This window comes from Carettochelys insculpta, chromosome 23 (genome assembly GCF_033958435.1).
Source record: "Carettochelys insculpta isolate YL-2023 chromosome 23, ASM3395843v1, whole genome shotgun sequence".
Lineage (NCBI taxonomy): Eukaryota > Metazoa > Chordata > Testudines > Carettochelyidae > Carettochelys > Carettochelys insculpta.
The window spans coordinates 9,335,638-9,355,483 of NC_134159.1; the positions used below are offsets into that span (position 1 = coordinate 9,335,638).

Here is a 19,846-nt window from a genome sequence, read left to right on the forward strand (position 1 = left end):
AAATATCCTTAAATTTTACTCAGATAACATCAAGAATTAACAATAAGGCTCTTAGTTTAGTCATTTCATTTCAAGACTTTTCCATATAACAGTTCATGGGTTTGTAGATGATGTCCAATTGGACCAAACCTTTAGTGATTGAACTTCAGAATCTAACCTTTAGATCACTAACTAATGCTTCAGACAACTGAGCGACCATAATGGATGGGCTCAACTGTGCTATGCTGTATGTCAGGCGTAATGTTTTTCTCTAGACTTTGTGATAAACACCTAACACCTTGTAACATCAGTCCTCATTTAGAAACGTAGCTACGAATGTTAATAGTCACCTATTACATCATTTATTAATCTTAGTTTACACAGCAGTGATAATCCTGGGTAAGTTCTTATTCAATTTAAGCCTTCAAAGTAAGCCTGCAGTAACTTTGACATTATTTGAAAAACAGCTGATTTCAGTGTCACAGTCCCTGGCATGATGATAACTTTACAATTTTATTATTTAGTAATTAAGTGCACACAGTTCAAAGAACTGACCAAATACAGTTCACTGCAGATTTCTTGTAATTACCATGAGTGGAGGGGGCAAGAACTTTTGACAGTAGTAATCTTACAAAAACCTGTTCATAAAAAGAACAATGTCAAGTTACAGTTAAATGGAGAATATTTTCTGTTGTTCACACTGTAAATCAAGATACATTTATCTCTGTAGCATCTGATGATCACAGCTCGGAAGTTCACAGTACAAATTGAGGAGAAACTACTCCTGAAACTATTAAGTTTCTTTGGCTATGATCAGTCGGAATCAGGTATAGTATAAAGTTACAAGGTTAGTTCCACAGTATGCAGATTTTATTGTATCCCTGTTGTCTGCATACAGAATTGGTTCAGAATGTCTGGTGATTTCCACTGTTAATTGGAAAGTCTCTGACAGCCTGGAAACTTCCATTATAAAAAGCTGGAAAGCTAAGAGATGTCAATAGCAGTTTACATACTGTACAGTGTTTGTTCCAAGATTTGGGAAATGACTCATAGAACATTTTATTGCCCAGTGCACTGTTGTGCTGAGTCCCTATGGGAAGAAGTTTAATATTCCTCTTCAGTTCCTGTTTCTAGATTCAGCTGAACTAGGATAAAACAAAAGCTATTATTTACTCAGCCATTTAGTTTGGAAATTTTGTTTCTTAAACAAATTCAAGGCCAAAGATTGGCACTCTCTTCATTTGTTCATTGGGCAGTGCCTCTTGATTAATGCATAAAAATGTTTGGCTCCCCCAGCCTCTTTACTTGTAACATCCATACCCTTAGCTCTAAGGATAATAAAAAGGTTTCTTGCTCTAATTTGAAGCAAAACAAACCTTGGAATGTTTTAATCTCATAGAAGGATTAAAGAAGCATCTATCTATTTTGAAGCTTACATTTGGAAATTTGCTGAAATAGCAGTCTTGGAATAATAATTTTGCTATGACTATTCTGCAGTAGTTAATTTGAGATAATCCCTGTATGGATACTCTTATACAAACCTATCAAAACAGCTCTACCAGAATAGCTATATCTGCAAATTTCCATGTGTAGACAAGCCCACTCTAGGAGCTGAGCATCTCATAACTTTGAATGCATTTCTACCTGTGTGATAATCAGTGCTGTTATTCCCTATTTACAACTGGGGAGCGGAGGCACAAAAAATCCCTGAATTGCTTTGCCTGGGGTCATACAGAAAGCTTGGGATAAAGCAGAGAATTAAAAGTTAGTCTCACAGATCTCAAGTTAGTACCCTAAGAACTGGACTGTCCTTCATCTCAGTTTACTGCATTACTTTTGCTCTCTTGTTGTTTCCTGTTATTGATGCTTCATTATAAAGAGAGCAATGTGTGCTTTCTAGGCCTCACTAAAAGACACTGATATGCCTGCAGTTGTGCAGGCAAAGTATGACTTGAATGTACATAACAAATAGACATGCTTATATGATCCAGTATAAAAATAGTCCCATGAACTCTAAAAAGAAAGAAAAGCAGTTGTATCAAAACTAGAAATTCTTCTGTTTGCCAGAGGCCTCAAGATCTTTAGAAGTTCTAATAGTCATTGAGGTGATAATCAGAGCTGTTTCTTGCTTCCCTGTCTTCTCCAGACTGAAATGATAGGCCAAAGAAAGACACTATCTGTTTCCCTTCATTTTGAGGGTGAAAGAAAAAGGTTTGAAGCTAAATTCACTGCTTCATTTTTATATCATTGTGAAGGAGTTTCTCGGTGCCCTCCAGAAGGGGGAAGATTTATTTCAGTTTGGTAAAAACCGAAGATAGCTTAGGTCCTCTTGATTCATTGTAAGGAATCCATAAAGGGGAGCAAAAAGTCTCTGTAATTCATTTGCTTGGTGTTTTTCATATTGCAGTTGACTGTGCACTTAAGAAATTTTTTCAGAGCAAAAAAGATTCGCTTTCCAAAGTAACCCTTTCAGCATGTGTAAGGAAATAAGTATGCAGAATGTAAAAGCCATTAATATATAAATGTGAATACACTTTTATATGAAACAGTAGTATATTTCAACATTTTTAATGAGATGACACACAACAGCCAATTGACATCTCTCTCTCTCACACACACCCACACCATTTTGTGTACCCTTGCTCCATAGTGTGGCGGACAGACTGGGGGGAAGGAAAAAAAAAAACAGATTTCCTTCCCAGAAGGCAGTCTCAGTTCTCCCATAAATTATTGGTACATACTCTGTTTGAAAAATACAAAGATGGCCAAGTTGGATGGATCACAAAAGGAAGGTGGGTGGGGCCCTGGGGGCATAATGGGTAGCTGGGTTAGAAGGATACTCAGTTGTGACATAGATTTTCATTGCCTTTTGCAAAAGTAGAGTGGTAACTTGAACACATGTAACAATCCTGTGTCCTGTTACATAATTTGTGTATCAATTAGAAGCCGAAGTCCTTGGTATCTGTCATTCATTTGTGTGTGTGCAATGTACATAGAAGTTTAAAGAAGTTTGTCTTTGTTTACTTGGTCAGACCTCACTTCCGGGGGCTGGACTTAATGACTTCTTGAGGACTCTTTCAGGCTTACATTTGTATGATTATATGAATTTGTAGAGCATCATCCTTCTTTCCAATAACACATACCCATGTTTCACCAAAGGCTTTTATGTAAATTAGGTGGTCATGGGATAGGAGGAAAGGTCCTTTCATGGATCGGGAATTGGTTAAAAGACAGAAAACAAAGGGTGGGAATAAATGGTAAATTTTCACAATGGAGGAGGGTAACTAGTGGTGTTCCCCAGGGGTCAGTCCTGGGACCGATCCTGTTCAATTTGTTCATCAATGATCTAGAAAATGGTGTAAGCAGTGAGGTGGCAAAGTTTGCAGATGACACCAAGTTGTTCAGGACAGTCAAAAGCAAAAGGGATTGTGAAGAACTACAAAAAGATCTCAGCAAACTGAGTGATTGGGCAGCAAAATGGCAAATGAAATTTAATGTGGGTAAGTGTAAGGTAATGCATGTTGGAAAAAATAACCCAAATTACACGTACTACATGATGGGGTCAAATTTAGCTACGACAGATCAGGAAAGGGATCTTGGAGTTATAGTGGATAGTTCTCTGAAGACATCCATGCAGTGTGCAGCGGCAGTTAGTAAGGCAAATAGGATGTTAGGAATTATTAAAAAAGGGATCAATAATAAGACAAAAGAGATCATACTTTCCCTATATAAAACTATGGTACGCCCACATCTCGAGTACTGCGTGCAGATGTGGTCTCCTCACCTCCAAAAAGATATATTGGCATTAGAAAAGGTTCAGAAAAGGGCGACTAAGATGATTAGGGGCTTGGAAAGGGTCCCATATGGGGAGAGGCTAGAGAGACTGGGACTTTTCAGTTTGGAAAAAAGGCGATTGAGGGGCGATATGATAGAGGTATATAAAATCATGAATGGTGTGGAGAAAGTGAATATAGAAAAATTATTTACCTTTTCCCATAATACAAGAACTAGGGGACACCAAATGAAATTGATGGGTAGTAGGTTCAAAACTAATAAAAGGAAATTTTTCTTCACACAGCGCACAGTCAACCTGTGGAACTCCTTGCCCGAGGAGGCTGTGAAGGCCAGGACTCTATTAGGGTTTAAAAAAGAGCTTGATAAATTTTTTCAGGTTAGGTCCATAAATGGCTATTAGCCAGGGATAAAGTATGGTGCCCCAGCCTTCATAACAAGGGCAGGAGATGGATGGCAGGAGATAAATCACTTGATCATTGTCTTCTGTTCTCCTTCTCTGGGGCACCTGGCATTGGCCACCGTCGGCAGATGGGATGCTGGGCTCGATGGACCTTTGGTCTGACCCAGTATGGCCATTCTTATGTTCTTATGTTCTTATGTACTGATTAATGAAACCAGCAGTCTAATCTGTGGACATAATGAGAATGTTAACTGCAACTATGTTCTGTTCAGAGCTCCTCCTCCAGTATGAGGAGGATGGTAATGTTGTCAGGATTGTGGTCTGTATTGTTATGTCAGAGCTCATTCAGGAAGTCTGAGCAACGGGTAGCATAATGGAGACCAGTGCTTATATTCTTTGATAATGAAATTAAATGAAAACAATAAGTTATATTTATTTAGATCTGGCAAAGGTGGAAAATGAATGAATATATCAACCTGTAGCTACTTCTAGATATTCCTTAGTATATTCATGTATGGGGATTTTTAAATACCAAATATTTCTTTACTTGCTCACCATACCCTGGGCATAGTTATTCTTTTGACAGAACTGCATAAAGTGTTATTTGTACGAATCAGATTTTAATTCTTTTCATAGATAATTTCTCAGTTTACTTTCTAGTTTGGGCAAGACCCTAAACTCATTATTGATGTTAAGCAGGCTGCCATATTTCTCACTTAGTACATCATAGGGCATAAGGAAGCAAAAAAGAGAGCAGATTTTTTACTGACAAATTTCATATTCACTTTCCTAAATGTAGCCTCCTTCAAGAGACAAGGTCTCAAAATCAGGGAAGTTTGCATAGTTATAAAGTATTTGTGTACTATTTTGTCTGCCTTCAGTACACCAAAACTACAAGTGAAGTGAACATATTGACTAAAGACTAAGACATGAGGTCACAGGTTAGGTGTTTGAATGCCGTAATTTGTCTCACCTAGCTAAAAGTAGGGAATCAAGGTTTGAGAAGAAACCACATAGTATAGTGCTTTCTCCCCCCTCAAATGAAGATGTATTGAGTAGAAGGAACTCCAAATGAACACTCCAAGTTGAAATGCCACCGGTGTTGGAAAAGTCTTCATTCAAACTTCACAAGACAAATCCCTTCATTATCTTCAGCTAAAAAGCCCACAAATATTTATAAAATACTAATTAATAATTTTGTATTCCTTTATAATTACCTGATTTTTTTTATTCCTATGTTATGCTTTCATAGCAGAGGTTGAAAAGTATGATGAAAACCTCCATGAAAAGACCATTGATCAAGGTGGAGCACAGAAGCGATATTACTTTGAAAATCTTAAAATCAGTGTGCCACAGGTAAAGTTGAGTGTCTTCACTTCCAGCAAACTGCCTCCAGACCTCAAGGTAAGCTGGTGCCCATAACACCTCATTAGATGAGCTGTCTTTCTAACTAGAGGGATTTACTTTGGGAGAAGTAGGTGTGTACATTTTAGCTTGCTGCTCTGTATTTCCGCTTCCACAGCACCTTACTGTGTTGCAACATCTTGTACAAGCTTACTTACAACAGTAGATTTGGAGGCTCATTGTTTCAATACTACATGTTAACTTCTTGATGCTACAGTATGAAGCCTAGAGATTTAAAGCTCCAGGGTTCTAGTAAGAAGCACAGGCATGCCTACGTCAGTATATTATCAATAGGAAAATATTTAATGTACATGCTTAAATGCATTGTCAGCAGCAGTAGCTAAGGCCAGATACGCACTTGTGTGTGTGCGTACTCAGGGATCAAGTGGTAGCAATTTGTGCATCTGAGGTTGCATGCGTAACGTTTGCATCCCGGGATTATCCATATTCTCCATGAAATTCTTTCTCTCTCACTTTCTCACACTCAAAAACTAAAAATAATACAGGGTAACTAAAAATGGATAAATTCTAGTCTTAGATTGGAGGCCAACACGAGTAAGACCAGTATATACTGGAATTTAAAGGTAATGCCTTGATTTCACACCCATTGATTTATGAAGATACATTCAAAGTCAATAAATAGCACAGACGATTTTGAAGCAGTTTCCTGTCTTTCCTGGATGCCTATGACATGCTGGTCTGTAAAACCATTGGATTCTTCTAGAGATAAGAAGCTGTACAACCAATGCATTTAATATGCAGTCCAACATAAAAAGAAGACTTTTGTACACACTAGTTTTTAACATCTGTATGAGTCATGATTCTTTACATTTGAAGTGTCACTAGGAAGTACCAGCTCACCAGTAGGAACAGGAATTCACTAATACATGGGATTTTAGATAGTTCTTCTCTCAGTCTCTTTCCCCTAAATCTTAAGCAGGACAAATGGTTAATATTGTTCAGATTCCCCTTTAGTGCAATTATTCATTGGCATAGAACTTACCAAATCCAGGCAGTTGAATCCAACAGCAGTTGTACCGTCAGAGTCTTGGGATCCACTTACATAGTAATCTCACAGTCCAGAATCTCAAGCCACTCTGAAGTTCTTGCCATGAAATCTTCTCTTATGCTCTTTGAAGTCCTGAGGAGAGAATCATTACATGAGCAGTGGATCTCGGTGACAGCCATAAGTGCAACCTTTTTACCACTTATTTGAAAAATGTCTGTACCTAAAACTGAGAGTTGTATGAACCTCTGAAACAGTTTATTATAACTCATCTTTTGCTTACTGTAACACTGCTAATAATCACAAAATCTGTGACCTTCTTTATTTCAGAGTTAGGTAGCTGCCTCCAGTGTGAGGTAGGCCCCCAGGGTTACGTGACCTGTATTGCTCTGGAGGTATCTTGAAGAAGAAGTTGGGATTGTCAGTTGTGCCTTTTTCCTCCTGAGCATTTCTGGTAAAAATACCAACAGAGTACAAAAATTCAATGGCAAACAAATTCAAAGCTGACTCTTTAAATGGGCACATAATTGACATGTCCCAGCAGCTGTGAGCATTATCTCAAGAGAAAACTGGGAATATACACTTTTCTTACAACAACAGTCAGTGGCTATGTAACATGCATGAACTTTTCAGAGAAGCGAGTACCAGTGAGTTGTGTGTTGTACAGAATAGAGGAGAGAGAGCATGAAATTGCAATGTAATTTCTATCTCAGTTAATTTGATTTATTTATAGAATTTCCCCTACATCCTCAAATGTTTTTGTCTTGGCCTTGAATTTTTGTCAGCATCAGTACAGAAAGATTTGTTATTTTTATTAATTACTTGTATTAACAGACCCACTTTATGTAATCACTGAAGATCATAGACAGGAAATTGCTTGCTACTTCTGTAAATAAATGACAAGTTTGTACATTATGGCATTTGTTTAGTCTGGAAACACATACACCCCATATCAGCTTTGTAATATAATTTAGTGGCCTACAGATGGCAGAATAACTCACTTTACCTGATTTAACTTCACATTTTAAAACAAGTATAACAGTAATTAATGTAGAAAGACGTAACACAAATGCCAAAGATTTCTTGATACCTTAGCACCTCAATAGATTAAGTATTTAGTTTGAATTTTGAAGTTAGTAAATACCACTTAGAAACTGAAACAAAAATAATGTTAATCTTCATTCTACATTTTCTTAAAGTTTTTAGTTTTCTTCATAAAATAAAAAGTAAACAGTTCCCCAAATGCTTTTCATCTCATTTTTTGCTGTTGTGGTTGACAATGCCATGATGTTTGAGCGTATTTTAATTTTAAAAATTTCCACATCTACAAGATCTAAAATTTTTGAGTTTTCAGTTTTCAATCTGTCATCATCGCTGTTTCCTTTAAATTCCTTCCTTGAATTCATTCTTACAAAACTATTATGCTTGTATTAAAAGGTAAGAAAGGAGACCATACCACTCTTGTCTCTTATCCAGAATTCACTGTTGGAGACCCAGTGATACTGGCTTCATGTAACCCCATTCTCTTCTTGATATAATAGGTAGGAAAACTGATCACAGTAACGATGATGCCGTCACTCTGCTCATTCATAAATCTAGTTACAGTTCATGAATAGAAAAAGTTCTACCAAAAGTGGTTACTGTTCAGACAGAAAAGTTTCTGCCAAAACTGTCTTTTTCTCAGGGTAAGTGTCAGAATCAGTCAGTTCTGTGAAACCAACAGCAATTTTCCTTAATTTCTGAGGTAAGAGAAATATTTCAGGTATATCACGTATCAGGCATATTTTAATACTGTTAAACAGTCACACTTTCAGATTCCAAAGTTCATATCTTCTTTAAGCTAGTACTAATGAGTGATTCGGTGGATAACACTTCATAAAGAGACTTGTCCTTTGAAATCTGACTTTCTCACTGATGGTGTGTGAGATGAAGATGAGCAGTGCTGCTCTAATGTAATTTTGGCATATGTGCAAGCATCACCTGGGCTGTCAGTTTCTTGAGTCATCTTCTACCACTGCTCAGGCATCCACCAGATGGCTCCTTCCACTTAGACCTCTTCCATTTTCATCCTGTTTAAATTATAAAAAAACTACTTCTATGGGGTAATATAAGCATCCTTACTTTTATTGTATCCTTGAAACATTTGTTTATGGGAGATGAGCTGTATGAGGCAGGCTGTTTTAGGATCTAAAATGTATTAAAACTGCCAGAGGAATGCAAAGGCAAATTCTGACTAAAACATTTTATGAATGTTATAACTGGTTTTAGGAATAATTCTGTAATGTTAGAAGAACTACATTTTTTTTTTAAAAACTTGCAGCAAGTAAAAACATCTGCAATTAGTCTGAGAGTTCCTGAGCTTCCTAGCTAATTTGTGAGTGGATCTACCATTAACCTATATTTTATTTTTTAAAATACAGGCCTAGGCCATGTTTGCTCTAGAATTTATGTCTGAAAAATTTGTCACCCAGAGGTGTGGCGGGAAAAAACACTAAGATTTGCCAGCATAAGTGGTAAAGTGTGCATAGTGCTGTGTCACAGAGCTTCTCCTGACAGACTACACAACCAATCTTATAGTGGCATAGCTGCTTCAATACTGCTGTGCCTCTGAGGTCTCTAGTGCCAATACAGTCCTCTGTACAGCATGTCTGCCTTAAATACCCCTTTAATATACACCCATCCAAAAAAATACAGATGTGGCCTGTATTCTCATTTGTGGCCCAATTAAATTCCTTTCTTCACAATGTTGTGCGGACAAAATCAGACAATCGCTACATTGCTGAATGAACTCTCACAGAAAAATGATAAAATGCAGAAAAGGTGACCTTATCTGTGGGCAAACACTTTCCACAAAGTGATCACTGCATATTTGACCCATGAATCCTTGTCTTAAAGGGAAACCTCCACAACACTTACAAAAGATGAGCCTGAGAACTTAAATTCATAACTTTGCTAGACACTAAATACCATGGTATTAGAAGAAACGCTAATGTCATCGTACATTGAAACATCTTGTAATCTAGTAACCTTTTTTCATCATATTACTGTAAAGGTGTTAATTATCCAATTCATTTTAAGTGCCAAGAGGGTAGCCATGTTAGTCTGTCTCTGCACAAACAACAAGAAGTCCTGCAGCACCTTATAGGCTAACAGATATTTTGGAGCATACGCTTTTGCGGGCAAAGACCTGTGTCTTGGAACATGTGTCTACACCTTACACTTACCTATCTGCCCCACCCTATATTTTACTTGACCCTCTAGTTACCTTTTTCCAAAGAAGAGGAAAAGCTGTCTCTCCCACCAACAGAAGTTGGTCCAATTAAAGTTACTACCTCACCCACCTAATTTCCTTCACAATGTTAATTTGAAAAAGACAATCCTCAGTGAATTCAACTAAATAAAGATAATTGAGAGACTAGACTGAGGTATGTTAATACATGTGTTCTCCAGGAAGTTGTGTAGGTAATATGACTTCATCCTAACACATCCTAACACTTGCTTCATGCTCCAGAAGATGGGAAACCTGTAATGTCCCATCCAATAAGTATGGAGTGAACATTACTTCCCAGCTGTTCAATTCTGTGTATTTGAACAAGCATCAGAAAAATGAAGTAACTGGTACAAAATTAAGCATAGGATCTTAGAAACAAGTAATGTTAAACAACGTTTTATTTGGAAACTAAAATCCTGGCGATTTGTTGGAAGATTTGTTACGTTGGGTGTGTACTTAATATTACTCTAACCACTAGGCAGGTAGAGTTCAAACAGTTGTAAATATCCAGAATTACTGTATGTTAGTCCCAGGTATCCAGATAATGTGGGAGGTGCAGATTTTACCTGAATAATCAAGAATTAGGTAGTGGAGAGGGCAGATGCCATTCAGCAGCATGATGCCTCCTTCTACACCCAGGGTTTATTTTCCTTTGACCAGACCTGCAACTTGGGCAGAGTGGGGTCTCCTCTGCCTTGCTCACTTATTCCCAGGTCAGTGGGGCTCCTTGCACTACTACTAGGGTTGCTGACACCCAATCCTTGCAAGTACAAGATGCTGAGGAGAGGCTGCAGTCCTGGCAGGGCAGAGCAGAGATTCCTGCCTGGTACTCTGCTCTACCCTGTCCGGACCACAGCCTTCATTGCACCTTGTGCCTACTGAGATTGGGTGTCACAAGGCCTGCAGCACCATAGGAGACCCTTTGCTATGCTAGCTTGTTCACTCCTGTGATAGCAGGTCTGCAGAATACTTACTCTGCTGCTGCTTGGGCCATTCAGGATCAGGGTAGCCTCCCCAGTAGCTACGGACTTCTTTTCCTCACAGCTGTGATTGGGGATCTTGACTTTATTATCCAGACCTTCACATTATCCAAATCCCTTCCTTGTCCCCCCAGCAACAAAGGGATTTGGATAATGTCTAGGTTCAAATAATAGGGCTTTGGGTAAATGCCAATATACTGTATTTCATTTACATATTGGGAACAAGTTTTTTAGCTGTCTGGTTGGTTGGTTTGTTGTACCTGATTGGAAATCAATTAATTCAACTATAATGAATGTGAAGTACAGATTAATACGAAAATCATAATTACAATTTTTCATTTAATTAGGCACTGAAAAGCACATTGGGATTTCCTCTAATCCGATTTGAAGATGCAGTGATTAACCTGGATCCGTTCACTAGGGTCCACCCTTATGAGACAAGAGAGTTTATCATTAATGATATCCTTAAGCATTTTCAGGAGGTGAGTGTCAGATGAATCATACTGTGGCATCCACAAAAAGCTTAAAGCTGTTCTGTTTTAGGAGCTCCTTTTCAAATATTATAAAATATTAAATTCCTTTCCCTGTTGTAATATTTAAGCATTTATATTTTTCTACACACACACTTTTTTCATACTTGATGTTAGGGCCCCAGATACTCAACCAGGCATCAATTGTGGCTCTGTTGAACTCATTAAAAAAGGGTGGACCTAGAAGTTAATGTTCCGAAATACTTTTTTTTAATGTAGCAGCAAATTGATCTCTCCAGTGCGAAAGAGTAAGATTGTGCTCCCATTTTTTTAAAATTGGTCCGCAGACACAGACTGGTAGAAATATATCATATTAGATATTTTTACCAATCAGAGCATTGTATTTTAAAGTACAGATATTGTTAACTGTGTCTCTTACAATAATGTTTTGACTTTCACATTTTTTTGTTCTTTCCAGGGGTGAGATGTTAACATGTTGTAGTTTTAAAAATGCTGTTATCCTTGGTGACTATGAAATCTGATGCGTGTATAATGTTTTTAATTTAACTGTCTTTTATAGGAGCTGCTTAGTCAAGCAGCAAGGATTTTGGGCTCAGTGGATTTCCTTGGCAACCCTATGGGCCTCCTGAGTGATGTTTCAGAAGGTGTTACAGGGCTAATAAAATATGGAAATGTTGGTGGCCTTATAAGAAATGTCACACATGGAGTATCCAACTCTGCTGCAAAGGTAATTGTTATTAAATGAAAAAAATCTGGGGATAACCACCAAGTTAACACAGAAAGGCAAGTTGCATATTTATAGAATATTTGCGTATTTTATGGAATAACTCTTTTGTGTATGGAATAGGCCTAGCAAACATTCACGTACATAGTTAACTTTAAGCATGTGAGAAGCCGTACTAAAGTCATTTGAATTACTCAGGTGCTTAGTGTTTGCATACGTGTTTGGAGGTTCAGGGCTTCAGTTAGCAATGTAATAATTCTTCATGATTAAAGCATGAGTTTTCCTGTATAGAAGAACAGAACTGTATTATTATTAACTCCGTTATTGAATCCTGCTGAAATTCTAGGGGTGTACAGGCTTTTGGATGTTCAGGTTTAATTTTTATGTAGAACGTAATCCTTTAAGATGATGTGAACAGGAAGATTATTGTGATCCTGAGGCTGAAGGATTTGCAACAATTGGCTTGCTTGTTTTGAGAGTGTCATTTATTTTAAAAAAGTCTTTGATGCTGTCTGTGTACAACTTTCCAGTTTTGTGACTTTTGATACCCTTACAATAGTGTTTGATTTAAATTTAGCTAATAAATAATCCTTTGCTGTGGTGCAAACAAGTTTGTCTTGAGGAGAGTGAAGGTAAGTTAATTAGGAGCTCTGGTGCTCTAGTTTGCTAGGACTATAATTTTTCCAAAATATCATTAATTTTTTTATGCCTGAGAGAGAGGCATTGTGTCAGCACAGGACTTTGAGCCAAGAATTCCTTGAATTATTTTACTTTATTATTTGTAATGTGGTAGCTTTAGAGAGAGCAGTCATAAACCATGAACCCATTGTGCTAAGCCAGCAGTACTCAGACCTCAGTGATTCAGGAACCAAAAGTGATCAATGTTACCTAAAAGAGCAACAGTAGTGCGTATTTATTTCATTTACACTCGGTATGTGTGATATCAGCTACAGCTGGTTAAATTGATAAAAGCGTACTTGTTGGAAACAAACTTTGGATGCTGTGTATGAAGGAAGCAGGAGAGTTTAATTTTACCCTACAGTCCTGATTTGGTTAATAACTAAATGACACAGCATTTTAATATCAGGTGATGCAGAGAGGCACAGGAAACATGTTAAAAAGCCACTTGTAGCTCACAGGCCTTATTCTGAATATGTCTGTGATAGGCACTGTAAAAATACCTCTTGGCTTTGCCATTGTTCCTTTGTGGTTTGGGGCAAATTATTTAACCTCTCTTCTCCTATTCTTTGGATGTAAAATTGAAATAATACCTTCCTCACCTGAGAACTTGCTGATGGAGAAGGAGAGCTCTATTTAAGCACTTATTATATTATTAAAACATTTCTATCACAGTTCATAGTTGATCATAAAGATAGGTTCTATCAATTTGGGAACAAGAGAGTCTAAAACAGAACTGAAATTCATGATAGTTACATGGGAATTTAGATTAGAAAAAGTAGTACACAGACTGAGTATTATTGTTTTTGTGAGTTCCTTAATGTTGCTCTTTTAGTTATGTGGGTGGATAGAATTAATGCGTCCACAGATGAGCACACCCCTGTCATAAGTGTTATCACACAGTTATTTATACGAAATTTAAGAAAGAGATTAAACAGGTCATACACTTCTGTTTGTCAAAACAAAAAAGCAGTCAAGTAGCACTTTAAAGACTAACAAAATAAATCTAGTTTACAATACCTTGATTACTGTTTTTTGGCTCTCTGTGCCTTAAATATTGAGTCTGTTCTGGTATGGCTGTGGTCTGAAGAAGTGGGTCTGTCCCATGAAAGCTCACCAAATAAATTATTTTGTTAGTCTTTAAAGTGCTACTTGACTACTTTTTTGTTTTGATAGGATATAGACTAGCATGGCTTTCTCTCTGTTACTTCTGTTTGTGGGAAGGAAAGCGTTCTCAGATTGGTAGTCTGTGGTAGACTGGGGCATGCACTTTTTCTTCCAGTTGTGGAAGCTTGCTATTTGGATTGCCCAACTTCCGCTTGCCATTGTTACCTCTAGTTTACAATGGCCAGGGTAGCGCATAGGCAAACTGCAGATGAAATCTGGACTGCATTTGAACAGACCATGACATCTTTGGGGTGGTGGTATTTTCTCTGGATTCTGGACCTTGAAAATACTGTGTTCAAGAAATTTGGACCTTGACCAAAAAAAAAATTGATTAACTACACCTGCTGGTGAGGGTGTGATTATTGTCATAGTCCAGCTGTGCTGAGCACATTATGTACAAAACATCTTCCTGAGGGGCAAAGTACCGTAAGTGGTACTCCCATAATTATTCTTGTGCTTTTGTCTTAAGAAGATCCCAAACATGGGTTGTATTTGATAGGATGATGGGAGCAAATATTTTTTTCTTCCTTACTTAATGGCTGTGTCTACACTAGCCCCAGACTTCGAAATGGCCATGTAAATGGCCATTTGGAAGTTTACTAATGAAGCGCTGAAATACATATTCAGCGCCTCATTAAGACGCAGGTGGCTGCAGCACTTCAAAATTGATGCGCCTCGCCGCCGTGCAGCTCGTCCTGACGGGGCTCCTTTTCGAAAGGACCCCGCCTACTTCGAAGTCCCCTTATTCCCCTCCGCTCATGGGAATAAGGGGACTTCGAAATAGGCGGTGTCCTTTCGAAAAGGAGCCCCGTCGGGACAAGCCGCGTGGCGGCGAGGCGCGTCAATTTCGAAGTGCTGCAGCCGCCTGCGTCTTAATGAGGTGCTGAATATGTATTTCAGCGCTTCGTTAGTAAACTTTGAAATGGCCATTTCAAAGTTTGGGGCTACTGTAGACGTAGCCAATGAGTGGCAGCAAAGAAGCAAGAAGGTCCCTAAGGCAATAATGATAAACTACTGTTTGTTCCTGAATCTGAGACAAGCTAGAGCATAATTGGTTTATTACTTTTTTAATTCTTATCTAACACTATTAGCATTATTCTGAAATGTAAATACAGTATTCACTATCTTCCTTATAAAAATGACCTATGTAAATTACTAGAAACTGTTTGTCAATTTCAGTCATAAAGTGTATGAGCTAAAATAGATCACAATTAGATATAAGGCATATTGAATGTCCAGCGTCAGTTGGTATGAAGACATAGTCCATGCGTCAAGCCCAAACATTTCTAATACTCCTAATTCCATTCTGGAAAATAATTCCCCTAGGATTGAGTTAAATATGAGGCGGGCCAGAGACACAGGAAAATAATTTGCACCTGCGGATCATGCCGCCAAAAAGTTTGTGCAATCCAAGACAGCATGTTGACAATAGTGCCCAGCTGGTGGGTGTAGCCGAACACAGCATGCTGACAGTAGGGCAGCCCATCTTGTGGAAGTGTGGGGCCCTAGGCAACACCCTGGCTCACCTTGCCATAAGGCTGGGCCTGATGATCCAGTTTCTAATTTCCAAAGTTCTGTGGAGCTGGATGATGATGATGATCCTTTTTTTGCCTGCAGCTTCCATGTCTTCTGATGTCCTGCATAGAGATTATGCCAGTCGTAAGAACGCGTGAAAATTTCTGAAATTTTTATGCTATAATAGAATAATTCGTAACAGGAAGCATGAAGGAAAGTGCAAATACCATTTAAGAGAGAACCACTGTCTTATGCAGGGATTCTCCTTTCACAATCTGATCCCCAAATCTGTGGCCATAGACCAGCTTTTATATATGGGAAACTTGAGCCGTGTCTACACGTGCACGCTACTTTGAAGTAGCAGGACTAACTTCGAAATAGCGCCCATCACGGCTACACGCGTCGGGCGCTATTTCGAAGTTAACTTCAACGTTAGGTGGCGAGACGTCGAAGTCGCTAACCCCATGAGGGGATAGGAATAGCGCCCTACTTCGACATTCAACGTCGAAGTAGGGACCGTGTAGTCATTGCGCGTCCCACAACTTCGAAATAGTGTGGTCCGCCATGGCGGCCATCAGCTGAGGGGTTGAGAGACGCTCTCTCTCGAGCCCCTGCGGGGCTCTATGGTCACCGTGGGCAGCAGCCCTTAGCCCAGGGCTTCTGGCTGCTGCTGCGGCAGCTGGGGATCCATGCTGCAGGCACAGGGTCTGCAACCAGTTGTCGGCTCTGTGTATCTTGTGTTGTTTAGTGCAACTGTGTCTGGGAGGGGCCCTTTAAGGGCGCGGCTTGCTGTTGAGTCTGCCCTGTGACCCTGTCTGCAGCTGTGCCTGGCACCCTTATTTCGATGTGTGCTACTTTGGTGTGTAGACGTTCCCTCGCAGCGCCTATTTCGATGTGGTGCCGCGCAACGTCAAAGTTGAACATCGACGTTGCCAGCCCTGGAGGACGTGTTGCTACATCGAAATAAGCTATTTCAGTGTAGGCTTCACGTGTAGACATAGCCTTGTTCAGGACGCACCAGGAATATAGTCAAGGCTTCACAGGTTTATTCAAGGTGTGAGAGGCTTCACAATATCAACTTGCACTAGAGGCAGGCGATCAAGTTCGACCTTCAGCATTTCGTTGATCTCCTGAGGAAAGAGTATGTCCTGAGCCAGTTGGGCAACCAGACAGCTGTAGCATATATAAATCAGAAAAGGGAACTCAAAAAGTTGATCTAAATGGGAAGCTTATGGATACTGTCCTGAGCAGAACCTCAGTTCATTTCTTCAGGGTGTGCAACATGAAAGGAGCTAAGGCAGATATACAATGCTGTGCAGTCTCTAGACCAAGGAACATTGCAGCTGCTATCCAGGAACATGTGTTACCCTATGTTGGAGATATTCCCATCCAATATAAGCGTTAAAAGAAGGCTGGTCTTCACTCAGGAAGCAAACAATAGGAGTGTAGTATCAGAAGGGTAGCTGTGTTAATCTGGATCCACAAAAACAACGAGAAGTCCTTTGGCATCTTACAGACTAACATTCATTGGAGCACAAGCTTTCATGGGCAAAGACCCACTTTGTCAGATGCATAACATGGAAATTCCAGAGGCAGATGTAAATATACAGACACATGAAAAGAAGGGAGTACCAATCAAGAGGAAGGGCAGAGTTAATGAGGTCAAGTCAGTCAGGGATGATGTGGTCCACTTCCAGCAGCTTATGTAGAGATGTGAACACCAGAAGAGGAGAAACTGCTTTGGTGGTTGGCCAACCATTCCCAGTCTTTGTTTAATCCTGAATTGATGGTGTTCATCTTCCTATGGGATATTGGTGTAGAAAGCCTCTACATTCATGTTGGCCGTGATGTTATTTTTAGGAAGATCACCAATGTATTATAGTTTGACAATTGATGAAGATGGTATTTGCCAGGAGAGCTTATGCTCCAATAAATCTGTTAGCTTATAAGGTAGCACAGGTCTTCTCATTGTTTTAGTAGGCATGTAGGTAGTGGCCCAGGCATGACCAAATCTACTTTTTATACAGTTTTTGTTTTCTCCTACTAATAGGAAGAACAATTTAAAAGAGCAAAAACATAGTAATATTTTCATAACCACAGATAAACCGAAACCAGTTTTCAAACTTAGAATTGCCACCGAGCTCTTTAATAGTCTTCCTAGTGAATAGAATCTTCAGAGTTCATAGTTGACTTGAGTCTCTATGCCTTTTCTGCTGAGCAGCAGCAAGTCTTCTCCAAGATCACCACATTGCTTCACAACAGTGATAAATACCACACTTGCTCCAAGCAAGCTTTCCAACCTTTGGGCCTCCCCAAAAGTACGGGCAGAACCCCTTCCCGGTGTCAATATGGGAGTTCTGGATGTACCATCTCCCTTCCATTTCATACAGGGCCATCTAAACCTTCAGTGGAGATCTCCCATCATATCAGCTATGTCCTGGTGCTACCAATGTCAGACGCACAGGCTTATCCAAGTCTCTAGTAGACCACTTATTGATATCCAGCTTTCTTATTGCTGTACAGTGTCCAGGTGAACTCATACCTGTGTTCTGTGCTTACAGTGCTGCATACTATCATGACCCATCTGTTTCAGCCATTGATACCTATTTCTTCTGTATTTCCTTTTCATAAGGATTTGTTTCCAGTTTGTAATCATGTCTGCAGTAAGAGTCTCATAAATCTTCGTCTTTAAAGGCACGAGCCTTACTGCATTTTTCATAAGGGCAAGGCCATTCTTTGAACTTCAGAATCACTTGTAACTAAGGTTTCTGTTGGGAAGATTTTCAAAGACACAGGGCAGTTAAATGCCAAGCTCCCATGGAAACTGAATGCAAGTTGAGCAACCAATAGTCTCTTTCTCTAAAAGAGCTTCTCTGAGCAGAATGATAGTTCCCTGCGTATGGGGCATGGGTGAGTAAGACACTTGTGATGAAGGTGAAGGCTGTTTTCCAACTAGTTGTACTGCTGTTGGACAGCTAGACCTAACCCTGCAATGTTCATATAACTTAAAACTTGTGTCTCATATATAATTTGTGAAATGCCATAACCGGTACAATAAGTAAAATTAATTAAAACCCATTTTCTCTTTAAAATATCTATTTCACTGTATGCCATTTTGGTACTATTTTATTTTTTCATAAGCATAAAAAGAAAAATTCTAAATCTGACCATAGCTGTTCAGCAGTAAAGGTGACCTGGGCAATAGATCATGTTTATCTGGCTCCATTGGTGCCGTCTGTAGAGGCAGTATGATTAATTAGTGTCTGCTCTCACTACAAAGGTTTTCACCTGATTCAGTGGTGCCACTATTTGTCTCTCTTCATCAGTGCAGCCAATTCTGTGGCACTTCCAGTGTAGTAGCCAAAACTTGATGAACTATTTAGTAATTACCAGCTGGAAAAACTTTCACAAGTCTTACTTGTTTTTCAGTTACCCCATACCTTATAAGATCCCTTAATAAAATTTATATTAAATTTTATGGTGAGTTGGAGGCTGTAAATAGGACTAGATCTGTTCTGATCAGACAAACACGTGAGGCTAAACCTTAAATCATCACTTGAAAAGAATGCCTGCATGAATCGAAAAGTAAGCTGTTTGTTAGTTGTCTGTTTTTGTCATTTTAAAGCTTTTCTTTATTACGGTACGGTTGATTATTCCTGTAATGGCTTCTCCATGCATCTCGGAACATGCGGTGGATAAATGCCTTCTTTCAAGTGAACGAAGTTCAGTATATTTAAGTTGGCACAAAACCTTAGGTTAAATAAAGTTCATTTCAGACAGTTTTGTAGTTTTTGTCCCTTGGAGGCTAGAAGTTTTGTATTTTAAAAAGTACTTTGATCCTAAATATAGGCATCTGAGGGAATTAAATTCCCCCTGCATAGAAGTGTAGACAGTGGCCATATGGACAGGAATGACTCAAATTCTTGGCAAGCAAAATTTTTCCTTTTTGTTATCTGCCTTAGGCATGATGCTACTAAAGCCTAACTTTATTGCCCTTTCAGAGACTTCTTAGACAGAAATGCATATTAGGTGCTGAGTTAAATACCAAAATAATTCTTCAAGTCTGGTATTGATTCTATGCTCTCTTCTGACTTGAAGTCTGTTTCATTGTACCCATTACTAGTAAACAGAATTTGTGCCGAGGTAATGCAATTTCTGGTGTAAAGTGATTAAAAAGTTTAATATATTTTGTTAATGCTTTGTGAAATTTTATGTAAGATTCAGCTTTTCAGATACTGTACATGATTTGTCTAAGGTTTGCAGTCCTTATAGAAATCCATCCTTTCAGTGTCGAGTTAACTCTTTTTGGAGCTTGGGGCTATTAGATATTGTATGGTCCATAGGCTTTAGGATGGAACCAAAAATGAGGGGTTCAGAGAGCAGAAGGCCCTGTAAGATGAGGCAGGGATTTGGGGAGTGGAATGCTTACCTGGGGC

At 38.9% G+C, this 19,846-nt stretch overlaps 1 protein-coding gene across 10 annotated transcripts in view; it reads left to right on the plus strand.

The window, feature by feature from the left end:
* The window catches only part of VPS13D (vacuolar protein sorting 13 homolog D), a 225,761-nt gene that overhangs the window by 119,947 nt on the left and 85,968 nt on the right, over nt 1-19,846 (plus strand). For 7 of the 10 annotated variants that reach the window (XM_074975870.1, XM_074975877.1, XM_074975875.1 and 4 more), the window contains 4 exons: nt 710-806; nt 5,427-5,578; nt 11,183-11,317; nt 11,886-12,053. In XM_074975870.1, the coding sequence (XP_074831971.1) occupies nt 710-806; nt 5,427-5,578; nt 11,183-11,317; nt 11,886-12,053 (552 nt within the window). The remainder of the gene's footprint in view (nt 1-709; nt 807-5,426; nt 5,579-11,182; nt 11,318-11,885; nt 12,054-19,846) is intronic. The other 3 variants (XM_074975874.1, XM_074975876.1, XM_074975878.1) reach the window with 1 other exon arrangement.